This window comes from Hypanus sabinus, chromosome X2 (assembly GCF_030144855.1).
Source record: "Hypanus sabinus isolate sHypSab1 chromosome X2, sHypSab1.hap1, whole genome shotgun sequence".
NCBI classification, from domain to species: domain Eukaryota; kingdom Metazoa; phylum Chordata; class Chondrichthyes; order Myliobatiformes; family Dasyatidae; genus Hypanus; species Hypanus sabinus.
The window spans coordinates 31,453,592-31,471,042 of record NC_082739.1 but is presented as its reverse complement, the minus strand read 5'-3'; the positions used below and the strand labels follow the sequence as shown (position 1 = coordinate 31,471,042).

The following is a 17,451-nucleotide window of genomic DNA, read 5'->3' as shown; positions in this document are numbered from 1 at the left end:
CAGATTCAGTGTTGATACACCTACATGCATAAAGAAATCTTTTATGCATGTCTCTAACATTGAATCTTTTATGCATGTCTCTAATGTACATTTCCCTAATGCTGAATCCATATCTATTCATTTGAAAGCTTAAGTTAATTATGAATATAACCAAGATTTAAATACTGAAGCTAATGTACATTTTAACATCCCCTGTGGCCCCAGGAAATCCCAAAGCTCTTCACAGCCAATTACTTACTTTTAAACCACTCGATTGTAATTTAGGCAGAGACACCAGCCAATAAGCTAGCCCAAGGCAATGTCCCACACATAGCAATAGGACAAATCAATTTTTGTGATGCTAGATAAGATGAAAGTATCATACTATCATTTGTATCCACCAGAGAGAGTAGATAGAACCTCATTTATGGTCTCATCCAGAATTCATCTCTGTGTTTTGGTGGCTGATATTACCCCAGGTATAATCAAAGCTTAAAGTTCAAAATATCACAATGATAAAACTTTCTCTCCTTCACATAAATACCGCAGCCAAAGCCAGTACCAGGTGAGTGGGGGATGGGGAGGGTTGGGGGTGTGATGAATGTACTTTATATAAACAGAGATATCCTCTCAAAACATCTACTCACTCTTCTTTGGATTAATATCATCCTCGGACTGTTTGCTATTTTCAATGCCACTATATGTCAGGCTATCTACACATCACATCTGCTCGATATGTACTATGGTTTGAGGGTTTTTCCCCACAAATCTCTCTTTAAAAACTGTTCTCATGGGTTTCAAACCAAGGCCTAGCTGTTGTGGTTAATCTAAAAAGTCATACAGAAATTGCAGATATTTTGAAAAATTATTAGAGACGGTGTGTTTTCAGAATTGTCCTATAATTTTCTGGATTCACTATGCAATGGCCCTGTACTACAAGTGAGACCCAGCAGAATGTGCAAAAAAGACTAGCTCTACACTTCTTAACAATTTCACTCAGAGAAACCACAGTATGGCTGGTACGGGGAATGGAAAATGTCACGTAAGAGCATTCAAGAGATAGTTTTTTTTGAGGTTAGTCTAAATGCATTGCTGAGGAAAGTATCTTTACTATACCTATAATTCAGGCCTGCATATTGAAGAAAATATTCACTATTTAAAAGAAATCAATTTAAAGAAGCAATTTTGTCATACCACCATTTCTGTTGGGCATTTCATTAAGTCTGACTTGTCTATAACTTCCTACTGCAAGATTGTGATGACACACTGCAGTGGATGTTGTAAGTTACAGAGTCATAGTAAAGTTACAGCACCGAAACAGGCCCTTTGGCCCATCTAGGCCATGTTGAACCATTTAAGCTGCTATTTCCATTGACCTGTACCCGGACCGTAGCCCTCCATACCCCTCCCATCCATGTACCCATCCAAACTTCTCTTAAACGTTGAAATCCAGCTCACATTGTGCACTCTCACAACTCTCTGAGTGAAGAAATTTCCCCTCATGTTCCCTTAAACATTTCACTTTTCACCCTTAACCAATGACCCCTAGTTGTAGTCCCATTCAACCTGTGGAAAAAAAACCTGCTTGCATTTACCCTCTCTATACTCCTCATAATGTTGTATACCTCTATCAAATCTCCTCTCAATCTTCTACATTCTAAGGAATTCGGTCCTAACCTATTCAATCTTTCCATATGACCAAACATTGGTGTAAATTTTCTTTGTACTCTTTCAGCCTTATTTACATCTTTCCTGTAGGTAGGTGACCAAAACTGCACACAATACTCCAAATTAGGCCTCACCAACATCTTGTACTACTTCAACATAACATCCCATCTCCTGTACTCAGTACTTTGATTTATGAAGGCCAGTGTGCCAAAAGTTTCCTTTACAGCCCTATCTACCTGTGATGCCACTTTCAATGAGTTATGGGACCTGTATTCCCAGGTACTTTTGTTCTAGCATACTCCTCAGTGCATTACTGCTCACTGTGTATGACCTACCCTGACTGGTCCTGTCGAAGTGCAACACCTCACACTTGTCTGCATTCAATTCTATCTGCCATTTTTCAGCTCATTTTTCCAGCTGGTCCAGATCCTGCTGCAATCCATGATAGCCTTCCTCACTGTCCACTACACCCCCAATCTTGGTGTCATTCGTATGTATAATTATTGCCATGTTAGCTTGTAATTGTTAAGAATTATAATCATTATTTCACTGAATCTGCGTCAAAAATATTGAAGGATTCAAATGATATGCCCGTTTTCAGAACATGAACAACATATGTTTCTCTGTGTATTTTGCATTTATTGGTATACTGATGAAACTTACCATTTTGTCATTGATGTTGATGCAATAAATTGTTTTTTTCAGTATCAATGCCAGGCAGATATATTCAAATTTAGTTTATTCTTGCTTTACTTTCTTCCATGCATATCTTAATTAGGTGATTTAAAACCATACATGCAAGTTTTCAGATCAAAGGAATATGTTCTGTTTTAATCTCTTTAATTCCTGAGACATATTCTATTTAGATATCAATGGTCAGATTTACTGATGCTGTTCCTTGATCTGATGTTGACAACTCACTCCATCCATACTCTGCCCCTGGTCCAGCTATGAAAGGGTCTGAAAGTTCAGTGAAGAAATGCCATTACTCAAATGGCCTGCAAACTTTTAGTTGTGGCACCAGCTGACTCTAGCAATGTCAGACATAAAATCTATAAATGACTTTTTAAAAACGTTCAGAAACAAACAATTATAAATGATAATTAAAATGGAGATAAATGAATATTATTTCTTTAAAATAAGATATATTAAAATTCAGCCAAAATTATATAGAAACACTAGTAAATAATAATTTAGACAAACTGACCATTTCCATTTGCTTCCTAATCCTTGCCTGGTCTTGGAACTTGAACTAGGCATGTTGCAAGACTGGGCTGTCCTGATTGGTGATATAAATCAATCTGTAAGTCCCCATCAGCCTTGTTTAAGGACACAAACTCAGATTTCCAGGATTCACCATTGTTTAAATGGCAAAGCAGAGGTCCTGTTTGGATTCATCAGTAGTAGCCAGCAAGATCTAACCCAATATTTTTCCCTGCCTTGTGTCATTCTCCCTTGGTTCCCCTGCCTTCTGCTATGAGTGCTACAGGATATTTGAATAATACTTTTGCCATGGAGAAAGAACTATTAATACTATCAGGCAAAATTGGGTTAGCAAGGATTGAAAGGTAAACAATTCTGTGGTAATGGAGGTAAGTGAGCAGGAGGTGATTTCAAAAGCAAGGTGATCTCTGATGTGCCATGAGAACAGAAAGGCAAGGGGCTGGAGGACAATGTGAGTTTAGAGAGAGGACCGGGGAGAAATTTAGTACTGAAGATTAGATAAACGGGGGAAATGATAGATACCGATTACTCATTGTCTTGATTAGGGAGCTTAAGGTAAAGGAACACTTAGTTCAAAGTACAAATTACATCTGTTATCAAAGTATGTATACTTCATACAGCCTTGAGATTCACCTCCTTACCGACAGCCACAATACAAAGAAACCTAGCAGAACCAATTAAAACAAAAGAAGATCTTCGTACACCCAATGCGCAGAGAAAAAAAAACAAACCGTACAAACAATAGAAGCAAGAAAATAGCAGAGAAGAGTAAACCTTGTGGAGCAGCAAACTGAACCCTTGACTCCGGCCCTGACACCCTGATCCTTTCAATCAGGCCCAGCGCTAAAATCATCCAAACTTCGGGTCGTTCCTCGCTCTCAGACCTGGTCCCTGGATCTTGATATGCTCTTGGACCTGGGCCTCGCCACCCCAATTTGGCCCATACCCGACCTTTCCAATTTGGCTCAGTGCGTAAATCGATCAAATCTCAGGCATTTCCTCACTTTTTGGCCCAGGCTGCACCTCAATTCTGCCTCCCCTCAGTTCCATTGCGTCAAATTGCCTCCAAGTCTGCTCCAGCAGAGGCCGTACATTGGCTCATTCCTTGCTCTCCAGCCTGGACCCAGCTGCCTTGATTTGACCTGTACCTTCAAGACTTCAGTTCACACTATAAAAATGCCAGGTCATATAGGTGGTTCAAAAGCTCAATTCTGACAGGGTGGTAATCAGGAGGTTGCATTGATCATTTACCAGAGGAAGTGGGATTAATTAATAAAATATTTGATCATTTTCTTTGTTTTATTTGCCACCATACGTAGTTGCTGAACTTCACCAGTGCCACCTTAAACCAGAAGGAGGCCGTGATCATAATATGATAGAATTTACCCATCAGTTTGAGAGGGAGAAGCTAAAATCAGATGCGTTAGTATTACAGTGGAGTATAGGGAACTACAGAGAGGCATGAAAGAGGAGCTGGCCAAAGTTGATTGGAAGGAAACATTAGCAGGGATGATGGTAGAGCTGCAATGGCTGGAGTGTCTGGAAGTACAAACGTAATTTGGAAGACACAGGAAAGATCATCATTATCATGATTTGCCATGCTGTATGACGTTGGCGATCTTGATTATGGTCTAAGGCCATGATTATTCTACAGAAATAGTTTGTCACTGCTTTCTTCAGAGATTGCTTGCCTGGTGTCAGTGGTTGTACAACCAGGACTTGTGGTATGCACCAGCTGCTTACTCGACCATCTGCCACCTGCCCGCATGGCTTCATGTGACCCTGATTGGGGGCTAAGCAGGTGCTACACCTTGCCCAAGGATGTATGTATGATGTAGGATCGATGCATCACAATAAAGAAGTATTCTAAAGGGAGGATGAGACCACTGTGGCAGACAAGGGAAGTCAAAGACAGCATAAAAGCAGAAAAGAGGGCATAAAATATGGCAAAAATTAGTGGGAAGCTGAAAGATTGGGAAGCTTTTGGAAAATCAAACCAATGGCAACTAAAAAAGCAATAAGGAGAGAAAGATGACGTATGAAGGTATGCAAGCCAATAATATAAAAGAGTCTTTTCAAATATGTAAAGAGTAAAAAAGAAGCAAGAGTGGATATTGGACCACTGGAAAATGACTCTGGAGAGTTAGAAATGGCAGACAAACTTAATAAGTATTTTGCATCAGACTTCACTCTGGAAGACACCAGTTGTATTCCAAAAATTTGAGAGTGTTGAGGACAGAAGTGAGTGCAGTTGCTGTAACTGAGAAGGTTATAAAGGAGAAGGTGCTTGGGAAGCTGAAAGGTCTGGATTTTATTTAATTATTTATTGAGACATGGTGCAGAATAGGCCCTTCAGGCACTCTGAGCCATGCTGCCCAGCAACCCTTGATTTAATCCTAGCGTAATCATGGGAAAATTTACAATGACCATTTTACATACTAACCAGTACGTCTTTGGACTGTGGGAGGAAACTGGAGCACCCGCAGGAAACCCATGGGATCCCAGGGAGAATGTACAAATCCCTTACAGACAGTGGTGGGAATTGAATCTGGGTCACTGGTACTGTAAACCATTGTGCTAACCACTATGCCAATGTGCTGTCCTTTATCTATGAAGGTAGATGAGTCACCTGGACTAGATGGACTACACCTCAGGGTTCTGAACAAAGTAGCTGAAGAGATTGTAGAGGCATTAGTAATGATCTTTCAATAATCACTAGATTCTGGCATGGTCTCCTGCAATGACTAACTCAGTTAATTGGCCAGGCCTAAATCCGGAGTACCCTCCTCAAAAACGTTGTGGGAGTGATTTCACCAAAGTGGCAGCAGCAGTTCAAGAAGACAGCTCACCGCACTCACCTCAAAGAAGGCCAAAAAGAACAGTCAAACCATATATGAAGAAACTTTCTGATATCTATGATCATTCAAGTTTGCATCTCATTTTTTATGAGGTGAGGTATAAAGTACTCCAAAACTGATAAGTTTCCCCTGAAATGGTCAAAAGCAAAGATGGCCTTGACTTACTTTCTCCACAGTAATCATCCTCATAAACTCTTTTCCTTTGTCTCAACTGCATTCACCTTCACAACTAACTACAAAGAACTCACGGACTTGACACCATAAAATAAGACCATCACGCACAGGAACTGAACTAAGCCAGTTAGTCCATTGAGTTTGCTCCACCATTCCATCATGGCTGATTTAATTTCCCTCTCAACCCCATTTTCATGCCTTCCCCCTATAACCTTTGATACTCTTACTAATAAAGAACATATCAACCTCATCTTTAAATACACCCATTCACTTGTCCTCCACAGCTGTCTGTGGCAATAAATTCCACAAATTCACAACCCTCTGGCTGAAGAAATTCCTTCTCATCTCTGTTTTAAAGGGACATCCTTCTATTCTGAGGCAATACCCTCTGGTCCTAGACTCCACCATTTTAGGAGTTTTAATAGGTTTCAATGAAATCCCCTCTTTTTCTTCTGAACAGTGAGGTCAGGCCCAGAGCTATCAAACGATCTTCTACATTAACCATTTCATTCCTGTAATCATTCTCATGAACCTTCTCTGGACCCTCTCCAATGCCAGCAGATCCTTTCTTAGATAAGGGGCCTAAAAATGCTAATAATACTCTAAGTGCAGTCTGAACAATGCCTTATAAAGCTTCAGCATTTTCATACTCTAGTCCCCTTGACATGAATGCTAACATTGCATTTGCCTTCCTTACCACTGACTCAAACTGCAAGTTAACCTTTAGAGAATCCTGCATCAAGACGCTCAAGTCCCTTTGCACCTCTGATTTTTGAACTTTCTCCCAATTTAGAAAATAGTCTATGCCTTTATTCCTTCTACCAAAATGCATGACCATACACTTCCTGACATGGTATTCCATCTGTCAATTCTTTGCCCATTCTCCTCATCTGTCTAAGTCCTTTAACACAATCCCTGCTTCCTCAACACAAACTACCTCTCCGCTTATTTTTGTATCATCTGTAAACTTGGTCACAAAGCCATGAATTCTGTCATGCAAATCATTGACATATAACATGAAAAGAAGCAGTCCAAACACTGACCCTTGCAGAACACTGCTAGTCAGCAGAGGCCAACTAGAAACGGCCCTCTTTATTCTCACTATTTGCCTCCTGCCAATCAGCCAATCTTATATCCATGCTATTATCTTTTTTTATAATACCATGGGCCTTTATCTTGTTTAGCAACCTCACGTGCAGCGCCCTGGCAAAGGCTTTCTGAAAATCCAAGTAAACATCCATTGATTCTCCTTTGTTTTGAATAAAGTATATTTTGATTTAAAAAAATGTGGATAACGTAGTTAACATGTTGTTCAGTGGCGACCCCAGCATGTTGATTGTGAGAGATTTGATAATGATAATACTATTAAAGGTCAAGGTTAGGTCATTAGACTCTATTTTTGGAGGCATCATTGCCTGGCACTTGAATGGCAACAATTCTGTATGTCACTTATCAGGCCAGGCCTCAGTGCTCTAAAGGACTTGCTCTCTTCTTTAGAGCTAGAGAAACTGAAGGTGATCACTGCACAATGGAAAGCAGTGAGGGTAGCAGTTTTATTGAGGACGAGGGCTTCAAAATTGGATTCCAAGGTGCATTTAAACTGGTCAGTAATGAGCAAAATATGTGATGAAAGGCAAAGGAATAAACAACAAATCTTGGAAGGACAAAAAAATGCATGAATCTGGAGAGTCAGAAGGAAATGGCTTTGAAGGGGAAGGGAAATGTGAGTGCAGAGGGACACGAAGGTGATCAGAGACAGCACCATCGTTGATTGAGATGACAGTAGTAATGGGACAAGGTCAAATGGAAACGTGAAATGGCGATTATTAAGATGGCTCAGGGAGTTTACATAGTGAAAGATTAAAAACAGAAAGGAGAAAGCATAAAATAAGATAAACTGAGATGGAGATTGAGCAACTCATCCTTACTGAATTCAAATGATCTCTGATCATGCTACAGTTTGAATATCAACGCTGATTTTCCCAAATAAAGTAAAATTAACACTGAACTGCTGACTGTTCCTTGTTAAAAGGTACATGAGCACTCTTACATTTACTATTTTCTTAAATTCTTTGAATTTCCTGTTAGATATCTATCAGAACATTCATTATTAAACACAGTAAGACATGTGGCATACATCGGGTGTAGTTAAGGCAGAGGCTGATAGATTCTTGATAAGCCTGGGCATGAAAGGTTACGGAGAGAAGCCCAGAGAATGGGGTTGAGAGGGAAATTGATCAGCCATGATCAAATGGCAGAGCAGACTTGATGGGCCGAATGGTCTACTTCTGCTCCTTTGCCTTGCGGTCTTATGTGCCCAGGTTGGAGTCACAAGAAACTGCCAATGCTGAATATAGAGTAGCGCATAAAACAAACTGGTAGAGGAACTCAGTGAGCTGAGAACCAATTTTGAGGGAAAGGCTTTGGGTCAAGACACATCCTTCCTGACGAATGAGTCCTTACAGCAGTTTATTTTGCCATGTGTGCATATTTTTGAGCTCAACATTGATCCTTTGTCATTTATTCACTTAATCTGAGATGACATCCAATAACTGGCTTCACACACAAAATGCCGGTGGAACGCAGCAGGCCAGGCAGCATCTATAGGAAGAAGTACAGTCGACATTTCAGGCAAAGACCCAAAACGTCGACTGTACTTCTTCCTATAGATGCTTTTTGGCTGCTGCGTTCCACCAGCATTTTGTGTGTGTTGCTTGAATTTCCAGCATCTGCAGATTTCCTCGTGTTTGCAAGAACCGGCCTGTATCTTTAGACATGTGAAGGACAATTAATTTGTTATAACAGATAATGGCAACAGATCATTAATGTGTTCATGTGCCAACAATAAAAAAAAACATTTATACAGTGTCTTTCATGGAGCAAACAAGCAGTAGCATTTTGAAAGAAAGTTTGATACCAAGCCACATAAGAAATCATTGGAGCAGTTATGCAACAAACTTTTTAAAAATAGCTTTAGAGACAGAGAGCTGCAGAGAGGGAATTCTAGAACTTAGGACCAGAACTTGGCAGCTGCTGACATGGCTCCAAATAATGGAAAATTAAGTTGAGGAATGAATCAGAGGGCGGAGTCAGAAGAGCAAGGGAGTTCTTGGAAAACTGTACTGCTGATAGAGATAGTAGTATAGTGGCTGATGCCATAGAGGGATTGAAAAACCAGAGTGAGAATTGAAAAGGCAGTGTATTACTGAAGCAATAGGCAGAGCTATTATGTAGGCAAGTTCTGGAGTGAGTCAGCAGCTGGCTGATACCAAATTTATGAAGAACAGAAGATCCCAAGTGTATGAGGGACAGGACAACAGAGGCCAGTTAAGATTGCATTACAATGTAAAAGTGTGTCGAATTGGTAATTTCTATGTCAGTACACAGTACGAAAACTCAGTAAGGACCATTATTTCCATTTCTGCAGTCTCATTGTTACACATGTGATAATGTTAACTCGATCAAGTCCATGTTTCTTACCCAAACCTTTTCCAACATTAGTGGTAGAAAGCCTGTCCTCCATATGGAGCTTCCTGTTTTGTTGGGAATTCAGTATCAAGGAGCTAGAATCACTTCCAGAGTGAGCGATGATGAGGAAAGAACAGCCAGATACATGTATAATATCAAGTAGGGAAAGAGGAGGGCAAAAAAATCAGTGAGAGAAATACATGGTCTGATGATTAAGGGATTGAAGGGAAAATGAAGTTAGATTCTCTAACTGAGAGTCTTTTGGTGGAGGAATTATTAGTTGGTTTTGGGGAAGGCCCATACCAGCAGCAGACTGGAGTGAGGTAAGGTAACAGAGTTATTTGAGGGGAGAGGGAAAGAGCATCAGTTTGTAAAAGAGGTAGAGTGTGTGCGCAGAGGTGAGATTGGGTATTATGTCGAGGTGTAATAGTGGATGAGACAGAAGTTCCAGCATGAATAGTTCCAATTGGAATTGATGGAGAAAGTGAAAGATGTCACTGTTAAGTGAGAAATTTGGAAAGGGGCAGAGCTGAAAAGATGAAGAGCTGAATAGGGTAGAGTTTACTCAGTAAACTTCAGTCAGAGTGAAACTAAGACAGAGTCAATTGGCCTAGGGAATTGAATAGAAGTGGAAGAATGTTGGAAAATGATTGTTGAGACAACATGTGTACAATCTGGATGGATCATGACAAACAAATTTTCTTTGGATTTTCACTTTATAATATTTAAAATAAGATGTAAAGTAAGTTACTTTAAAATGTTAAGTAGTATCCAAGTCCATGAAGTGCGCTGATAAAATGAGTGTCTCCAACATTTGGAATTCCCCTTCATGTTTCTGTACTTCAGTGTTCTTCTTATGCTAATTATGATCAAGAGATGTTGTGCACATTACCAAATTAATGCATGAAGTCTCTGTTACTTATTTTCAAATGAAAACTCTGTGATCATGAGCTGAAACCACGTTGATTGCTTTTTGAAACTGTCAGTTAGCTTCTGCTAACGTTGTGGTTACAGCTGAATGTGTTGTATCAATGCTGCCACCATCTCATGCTCTCCAAACTGATCTTGTTCTGTCTCACTGCTGAGCCCTGTCCATTGAGAGATTTAGGATTACATAATCTCCTCCCTGCTGCATGGCATTTTTTGGAATAAAACAAAACATTTTGGAACCATAAATATTTTTGAAGCTTCATCACTGTTATGATGTAGAAAATTTGCGAGCAGCTCTGGGATAAATAGTGACATTATCTGCTTTGTTTTCATTGATATTGGTTTAGGGTTAACTGTTGATCCAAAAACTGAGACAAATCTCCAGAGATAGTATCTAGATATTTTGGTATCTTTAACACTGTTCTAGGCAGCCGGCTAAGGCTTTAATTGAACTTCTCATGTAAAAGATCATATTCCAAGTAATGCAGCACTCCATAAATTCTGCAATAAACATCAACTGAAAAGATACCATAATGCCACAGAAGAGACGATTGAAGTATTTTTATATATATATAATATATTTATACAGTACTGTGCAAATGTCTTAGGCACACACAGGTAAAGTGCCTAATAGTACTGTAGTCATTTTATGTATTGCACTGTATTGCTGCCACAAAAAGACAATTACGTATTTGAGTGATGATAAACATGATTCTGATATGTGTGTCTAATATGGACTGAGAGTGGGAAGGGGGCAGGGAAAGGGGAATCATGGTTGGGAAAAGGGGAAAGGAGTGGGGAGGGAGCAGGAAACACCAGAGAGACATTCTGTAATGATCAACAAACCAGTTGTCTGGTATCAAATTACCTTGCCTGGCGTTTCAGGGCTGGGTGTGTCTGCCCCCACACCACCCCCCACCACCAGCACTCCTTCTCTGCCACCTCTCCCATACCCCTCTCATGCACTTCCCCCTCACCATTCCCAACATCCGTTGTTCCTGCCAGATTTACAAACTCACTCTCCACTCCATATTGACAAATGCAGTACTGTGCAAAAGTCTTAGGCTCCCTAGCTATATATGTGCCTGAGAATTTTTCACAGTATATATATATATATATATATCTTGCTGGCCAAATTTGATTTATTGCTGTTATTATCAACTGTACAGTATATTCCCTTCATACACTGGCTGGGCAGTGAGCAACTGAGTCAGATTATTTCACTTAAGGCAACAATGAAAACATGAAAACAGCTCTAGGACAAAACAAAATGCCCAGTGTGTCTTTTCCTGACTGATGTCCAGTGATTTCTGCTGGAAAGTATCTGTGAATTTTTGGGAATGGACTCTGCAATTTGGAGAACCTGGGAAAATGCTCTCAATGACTCTGTTTAGTCCTGCTGTCTCCAGGAAAGAAAGCAAGGCACTCCTGCTCAGCATTGCTGGTTCTTACACTTCAATTGCCCCTATCAAACGAGATAACTTGCTTCATTTTCCATTTTCTAAGTAACACAGTTGCTGTCTTTGCAGTCAATTGTTAGACTATTGGTTAGTTTCACATCCTGTAGTGAGCTCACACTGAGCAAATATGATAATGTAACCCACTCTTTTTAATACTGGGCCTTAGATGGATTAGTAGGATCTTCCTGCAGGGACTGCAATAAAGGCTTGTTAAGCGCCTAGCTCAGACAAGAAATTGGTAGAGTTTTAGTAGATGAGATGTGGGAAATTGTCACTTGCCTTGGCCCTTATCTGATAAACTTCCACCTTCAAGTTTGATACCTAGTGTACTAAACAGCAGGTAAACTTTATGGCTTTTAAAAGCACGCAGATTCAACGTAATAACAATAACAATGTTTAACATACAAATCCTACAAACATTAGGGCATATGATTAAACTCTTGATCAAGCATTTTAAAGGAGAATGTTTAAAAGTCTAGAAAAGGACTTCTACAACTTAGGCCTGTTTAGTTTAATTTATTAATAAAGAAAAGTAAATCAAAAGGACCAGTGTAAAGGTACACAGATTTATGATTGATTGAGGAGTTTGACAGTGGTGAGTTCATAGAAGGATAGAATGAAGGTGCATTCTGGTGCTGGAATCCAGTGTTGGTCTGTTCAAAGCAAATTATCAATCTGATCTTCAAAGTTATGATCATGTTTAACTGCTCATAGACTTCAGTAGTCCATAGTCAGCAATCATTACCTGGCTTTGGACCAGTAAAGGATAAAAAGAACTGTGTGCTTACTGCATTGATAAAATAAAACTGTAAACAAGGGGAAGCCCAAGGAGATTGAGGTTTCAATCTACATTAATAAGTAATGGGCAGGCTCAGGAAATGATCAAAGAAACTAATAAAAAACTGAGCTTTATGTGTCATGAATTGATATAAAGAGATCATCATCATTTTGTGCCATGTTGTATGACATAGATGATCATAGTCTATGACATTGATTGTTCTTGGCAAATTTTTCTGCATAAGTAGTTTGCCATTGCCTTCTTCTGGAATGTGTATTGACAAGACGGGTGACCCCAGCCATTATCAATACTCTTCAGAGATTGTCTGCCTGTTGTCAGTGGTTACATAACCAGGACTTGTGATCTGCACTGTCTGCTCACAGGACCATCCACCACCTGCTCCCATGGCTTCACATGACCCTGATCAGAGGGGGAGGGGGCTAAGCAGGTGCCACACCTTGCCCAAGGGTGACTTGCAGAAGGAAGGAGCTCTTTCCACCCTCTTTGATAGAGGCATATCGCCACCCCACCACCCAATGTCAAAAAGATTGAAAGAAGACAGAGAAAATTTACAAGGATATTAGTGGAACTTGAAGATCTGAGATATAGGGAAAAGCTGAATAGATTGGGATTTTAGCCCATAGAGCGTAGGGGACGGAGGGGAGATTTGATAGAGGTATATAAAATCGTGAGGGATATAGACCGGGTAAATGCAAGCAGGCCTTTTCCGCTGAGGTTGGGTGATGAGGACTAGGATTAAGGGTGAAATTATTAAAGGGAACATGACAGAGAGGGGTGTGTAAAAATGGCCCAAAGGATAATTGGGGACCCAAGTCACCCCAACCACAAACTGTCCCAGCTGCTACCATCCGGGAAAAGGAACTGCAGCATAAAAGCCAGGACTAACAGGCTCTGGGACAGCTTCTTCCACCAGGCCATCAGACTGATTAATTCACGCCGATACAATTGTATTTCTCTGCTATATTGACTGTCCTGTTGTACTTATTATTTATTACAAAATACTATAAATTGCACATTGGACATTTAGACAGTGACCTAACAAGGATTTTTACTCCTCATGTATGTGAAGGATGTAAGTAATAAAGTCAATTCAATGAGGGGAAATTTCTTCATTCAAAGGGTGGTGAGAGTGTGGAATGATCTGCCAGTGGAATTGGTGGATGCAGGTTTGACTTCAATATTTAAAAGAAATTTGGATAGGGACATGGATGGGAGGGGTAAGGAGGGCTATGGTTTTGGTGCAGGTGGATGGGACTAGGGGACTAAGCAGAGTAAAGGTTTGGCACAGACTAGATGGGCTGATGGGCCTGGCTTGCTTCTGTGCCATAGTATTCTATGACTCTATCCCTGGTATAACTGAGTTGTGCTTCAGCTATGCACAGCCCTGGTGCATTGAAAAGGTACTGTCAATAGTTGTAAGCATTGAAGGGAGTTGATTTATCAAACTTTTACAAATTACATTCCAGGAGACATTACAAAGCCCAGGAATGCATTCCCTGAAATCTAGGCTAATGAAACGTATGGTGTGGGTGTTGAATTTTGAATTAGGTCTGTCTGCATTGTCTCCTCCAAAAATTCTCTATTGACTCTATACTAACATCTTCAGTGAAAATTTCACAAGGGTGCTCAGCCCGTTGTGGAGGCTTGGGTGATGGAATTGTGTTAGCATCTTTACACCAACTCCAACTTTTTATTTCCCTACTGAGGGGCAGATCAGGAGTAGATAGATTTGGGCTCTTGTTTGCAGAAGAATGCACAACACGATACTCCTCAAGAAGTCTAAGAACAGAGCGAGGCTAAACTTTGAAGCTGAAGTAGGAGCAGTGTTGTAGGGAATAGCTGGCGGTTATAAAGTACTGATGGCAGGACGGTGAGCTTTATTTTTAATGTTGTTCTTTCTGCCCAGCTGTGGCTTTAGAAGAGTGGAGAGGTCCCAAATTACAAATTAGTCATTTTTTTCCCAATATTTCAGTGTAAACACATGAGCCGCTAGGTCTGGGAGGTTATGGGAAGAGAGGAAACAGCGATTGTAATCTGTTAAAACGCACACACTTCCCCAGAAGAGACACTGAAAGAAAAAAAAGTCAGAAAAAAAATGCGGTAACTAGCTTGGCGTCACATCCGCCTGATCCGCCACAGAAGGGGGGAGATTTAATTATCAGGCAAGTGCAGTGGGAGTCCTCACAGAGATCTTGACAGTAAAAAAAACTTTCAGCGATTGAGCCCGAGTTGCGACTGTTGGAGCAGTCCGTGGGCAGAGCTCGAGCTCAATGCAAGTCAAACCCAGTCAGCGTACTCACACATTCAGCGACGCCCTGAATCCGTGAGTGGCTCAGCCTCATCAGTGAGAATTCACCTCCGCAAAAGGATTTTGGAGAGAGAACAAGAGAAAGCGGCGCACTACCCAACTCCTTTCGCCGGCAGCACCCCCACCAAACTTTTCACCAGTTTTGTGCTAAGTTGCTGAGCCTCGGCTCGCAGTGTGAGAAGAGGACGATGAAGGCAGCTGTCGAGCAGCCGGCTCTGACTATAATTAAGACGGAGAAGGCTGATGGTGAGTGACTGCGTGCAACCCGCTCTGTCTCTATGCGGTGGGTGTGCATTCGTGAACGGGACAGTCCGCGGGTTATCACCCGGGGTAGGCGCATTGTGATCGTGTCTTCCTTGGACTGCAAGGTCGAGCGCCGTTCGGCGCTTTAAATGTGGGTTTCGGCATCCCAGTGCATTCAGGGTTGATACTTTATTCTTAAATTGCATACCCCGCAACTTTTTACATATAATTGTATCAGTTCTGCCGCAGTTTTGTTGAGCTAAATTTGACATAGGTCTGTGACTCTGTGTCGGTATGTGTCTTTGTATGCATGTACATATATCTGTACCGCGTTTGTGTACACATCTGTCTGTCTATATGTGTTTATCGTGTATATGTCTCTGTTTGTTAGTGCATATGTGTGTCTGTGTATGTGGGGGTGATGTGCTTGAGAATTGTCGCGCCCTCAGACCCGCACTCTACCTGTTGGACCCGGAACCAGCACGTCTTCTGACTGAACTGTCAGTGTGTTCTCCCCATATCTCAAAGAGTAATGAGAGGACATTGTGCCCTGACCTGAACTCGAGTCTTTTTCCTTTTATTTAACATTTTCAGTTGGTTTATTATTGGAGTTTCGCAACCCGGCTTTCACGGGGCTCTGGCTTAGCTCCAAACTGCGCAGCGCATGTTTATTGCACTTATAGCTCTTAAAATCACGGAACCAGCTCTGGGCTGTGTTATACTTAGAAACCTGCACTTCACACGGAGCACTTTGTTTTATACATTAACCTCTTCCAGCCCTTTTTTGATTTATCCCTAAATGTGGGGGTTGGTTTATATTACGGCGATCACAATAGGAGGATGGGCGATGTGTTTCCGAGACCTTTGATGTAGGCGTGTCCCAGATTGGCAGCTGTTTGAAAAAGTCACGATGGACCAGTGTTAAGGATTAAATCCTCAATGTTATTGTAAAATTACAACCCGCAATATTGTGTGCAAAAAAAATCTTCAAAGCGCAGAAAGGATGCACTGAGGGAACCGGTTTGTGCAGACAGTTGTTTTCGTTATTTCAAAGGTAGTCAGTCAGTGCATGAATTCTGTATTTCTTCAGCACCTTGCCTTTTTTTTGCTCAGATTACAACATCTGCAGCCTCTCGTGTGTCAATGCTGAGTGATATTGTCATTTGAAGTCAAACTTAAAGGGATCTCGGAGAGAACAAATTCTTGCATTTAGATGACGCCTAAAGCAAGAATTTTAGGTGACAACTAAATGTGTTCTCCAAACTGTTGCTTGTACGAGAGCTGCACCGGTGAGTTGAAGCCGACTTAAGAGGAGCCATGATCCTGGCGACGTTTCTCATTAGATAACGGGACTGAGATGCCGAGGGTGTGAACTGCAGCTATGATTCTGAAAAGATTGTGGTTACTGTGACCGAGCTCAGGAACATTGCATTTATATCTTAATTGCTATAGTTTTAGTTATCACGTGAAATTCTGTTTTTTTTTAAAAGATTTCCAGGAACTCCCTCCCCTCTCCAATTTGGTTTATGGTCAGACCACCACTGGGTGGGAGTTAACGTGTTTGTTTAATTGTTCACAAACAGGCAGACAAATCTTGTTCTGACGTGTGCTGTCTTACAAAGCAACGACCTCATTTACTGAACTGGGCTCCTCAGTCTCAGATTTTAACTCCAAATACAGCCACAGAGAAGGAAGGGTTTTAAATTCCAGCTTTGAGGTGCAGGGGTTATGGGTATTGATTAACAAAGATTTAGGAGGAATTTGGCAGAGGGATGCGTATTTACTGTCTGAAGCAGTTCACTGCGGCATCGGGGCAGCACAAGGCCACTGAATTGGACTTCTCGGTAATATTTCTGGCTGCCTTATTTCTGACATCACATCCGAATGTGACTTTAAATATGCGCTCTAAAATAGCCTCATTAGCATACAATAACGTTCGCTACTTCCCCAAACTGACTCCACCCTCAGCGAAAAGAACAGCAGAGTAAATGACTGGGGTCGGGATAGGGTGGGGGACTCCTCTGGAACGACTCCCTCTGAATCCTGCCGCACTCGCCCTACCATTTAATGCCTTCATCAAACTCGAAAGGGGCCGGTGTTGCCGCTGAGGGGGTGTGGCGGAGTCTATTGGCCGGCATTAGCACGGGTATGTGTGTGCCTTTGGATGCCCGGAGTGGATTGCAGTGAATGGGGCCCATTAGATTATACATACTGCAGAGACGCATGGGACTGTGGATGCTTGAGTGTCGCTCCAAGTCCCAGGAACTGCAGTCGCTTGAGTGTCCATTTTGCTGCTCCACTGCGAAGTCCTTTCAAGCTATGCCCACTTTGAAGAGGTCT

General features: G+C 41.3%; 1 protein-coding gene across 3 annotated transcripts in view; it reads left to right on the top strand.

The window, feature by feature from the left end:
- Positions 1–17,451, top strand: part of ets1 (v-ets avian erythroblastosis virus E26 oncogene homolog 1) — a 102,306-nt gene that overhangs the window by 18,769 nt on the left and 66,086 nt on the right. The window contains exon 1 of one of the 3 annotated variants that reach the window (XM_059957184.1): positions 14,663–15,114. The exons of the other annotated variants lie outside the window; for them this stretch is intronic. Coding sequence (XP_059813167.1) covers positions 15,057–15,114 — 58 coding nt within the window. The 5' untranslated portion in view covers positions 14,663–15,056. Of the gene's footprint in view, positions 1–14,662; positions 15,115–17,451 lie in introns of those variants that run through there. 3 annotated transcript variants of the gene reach the window in all.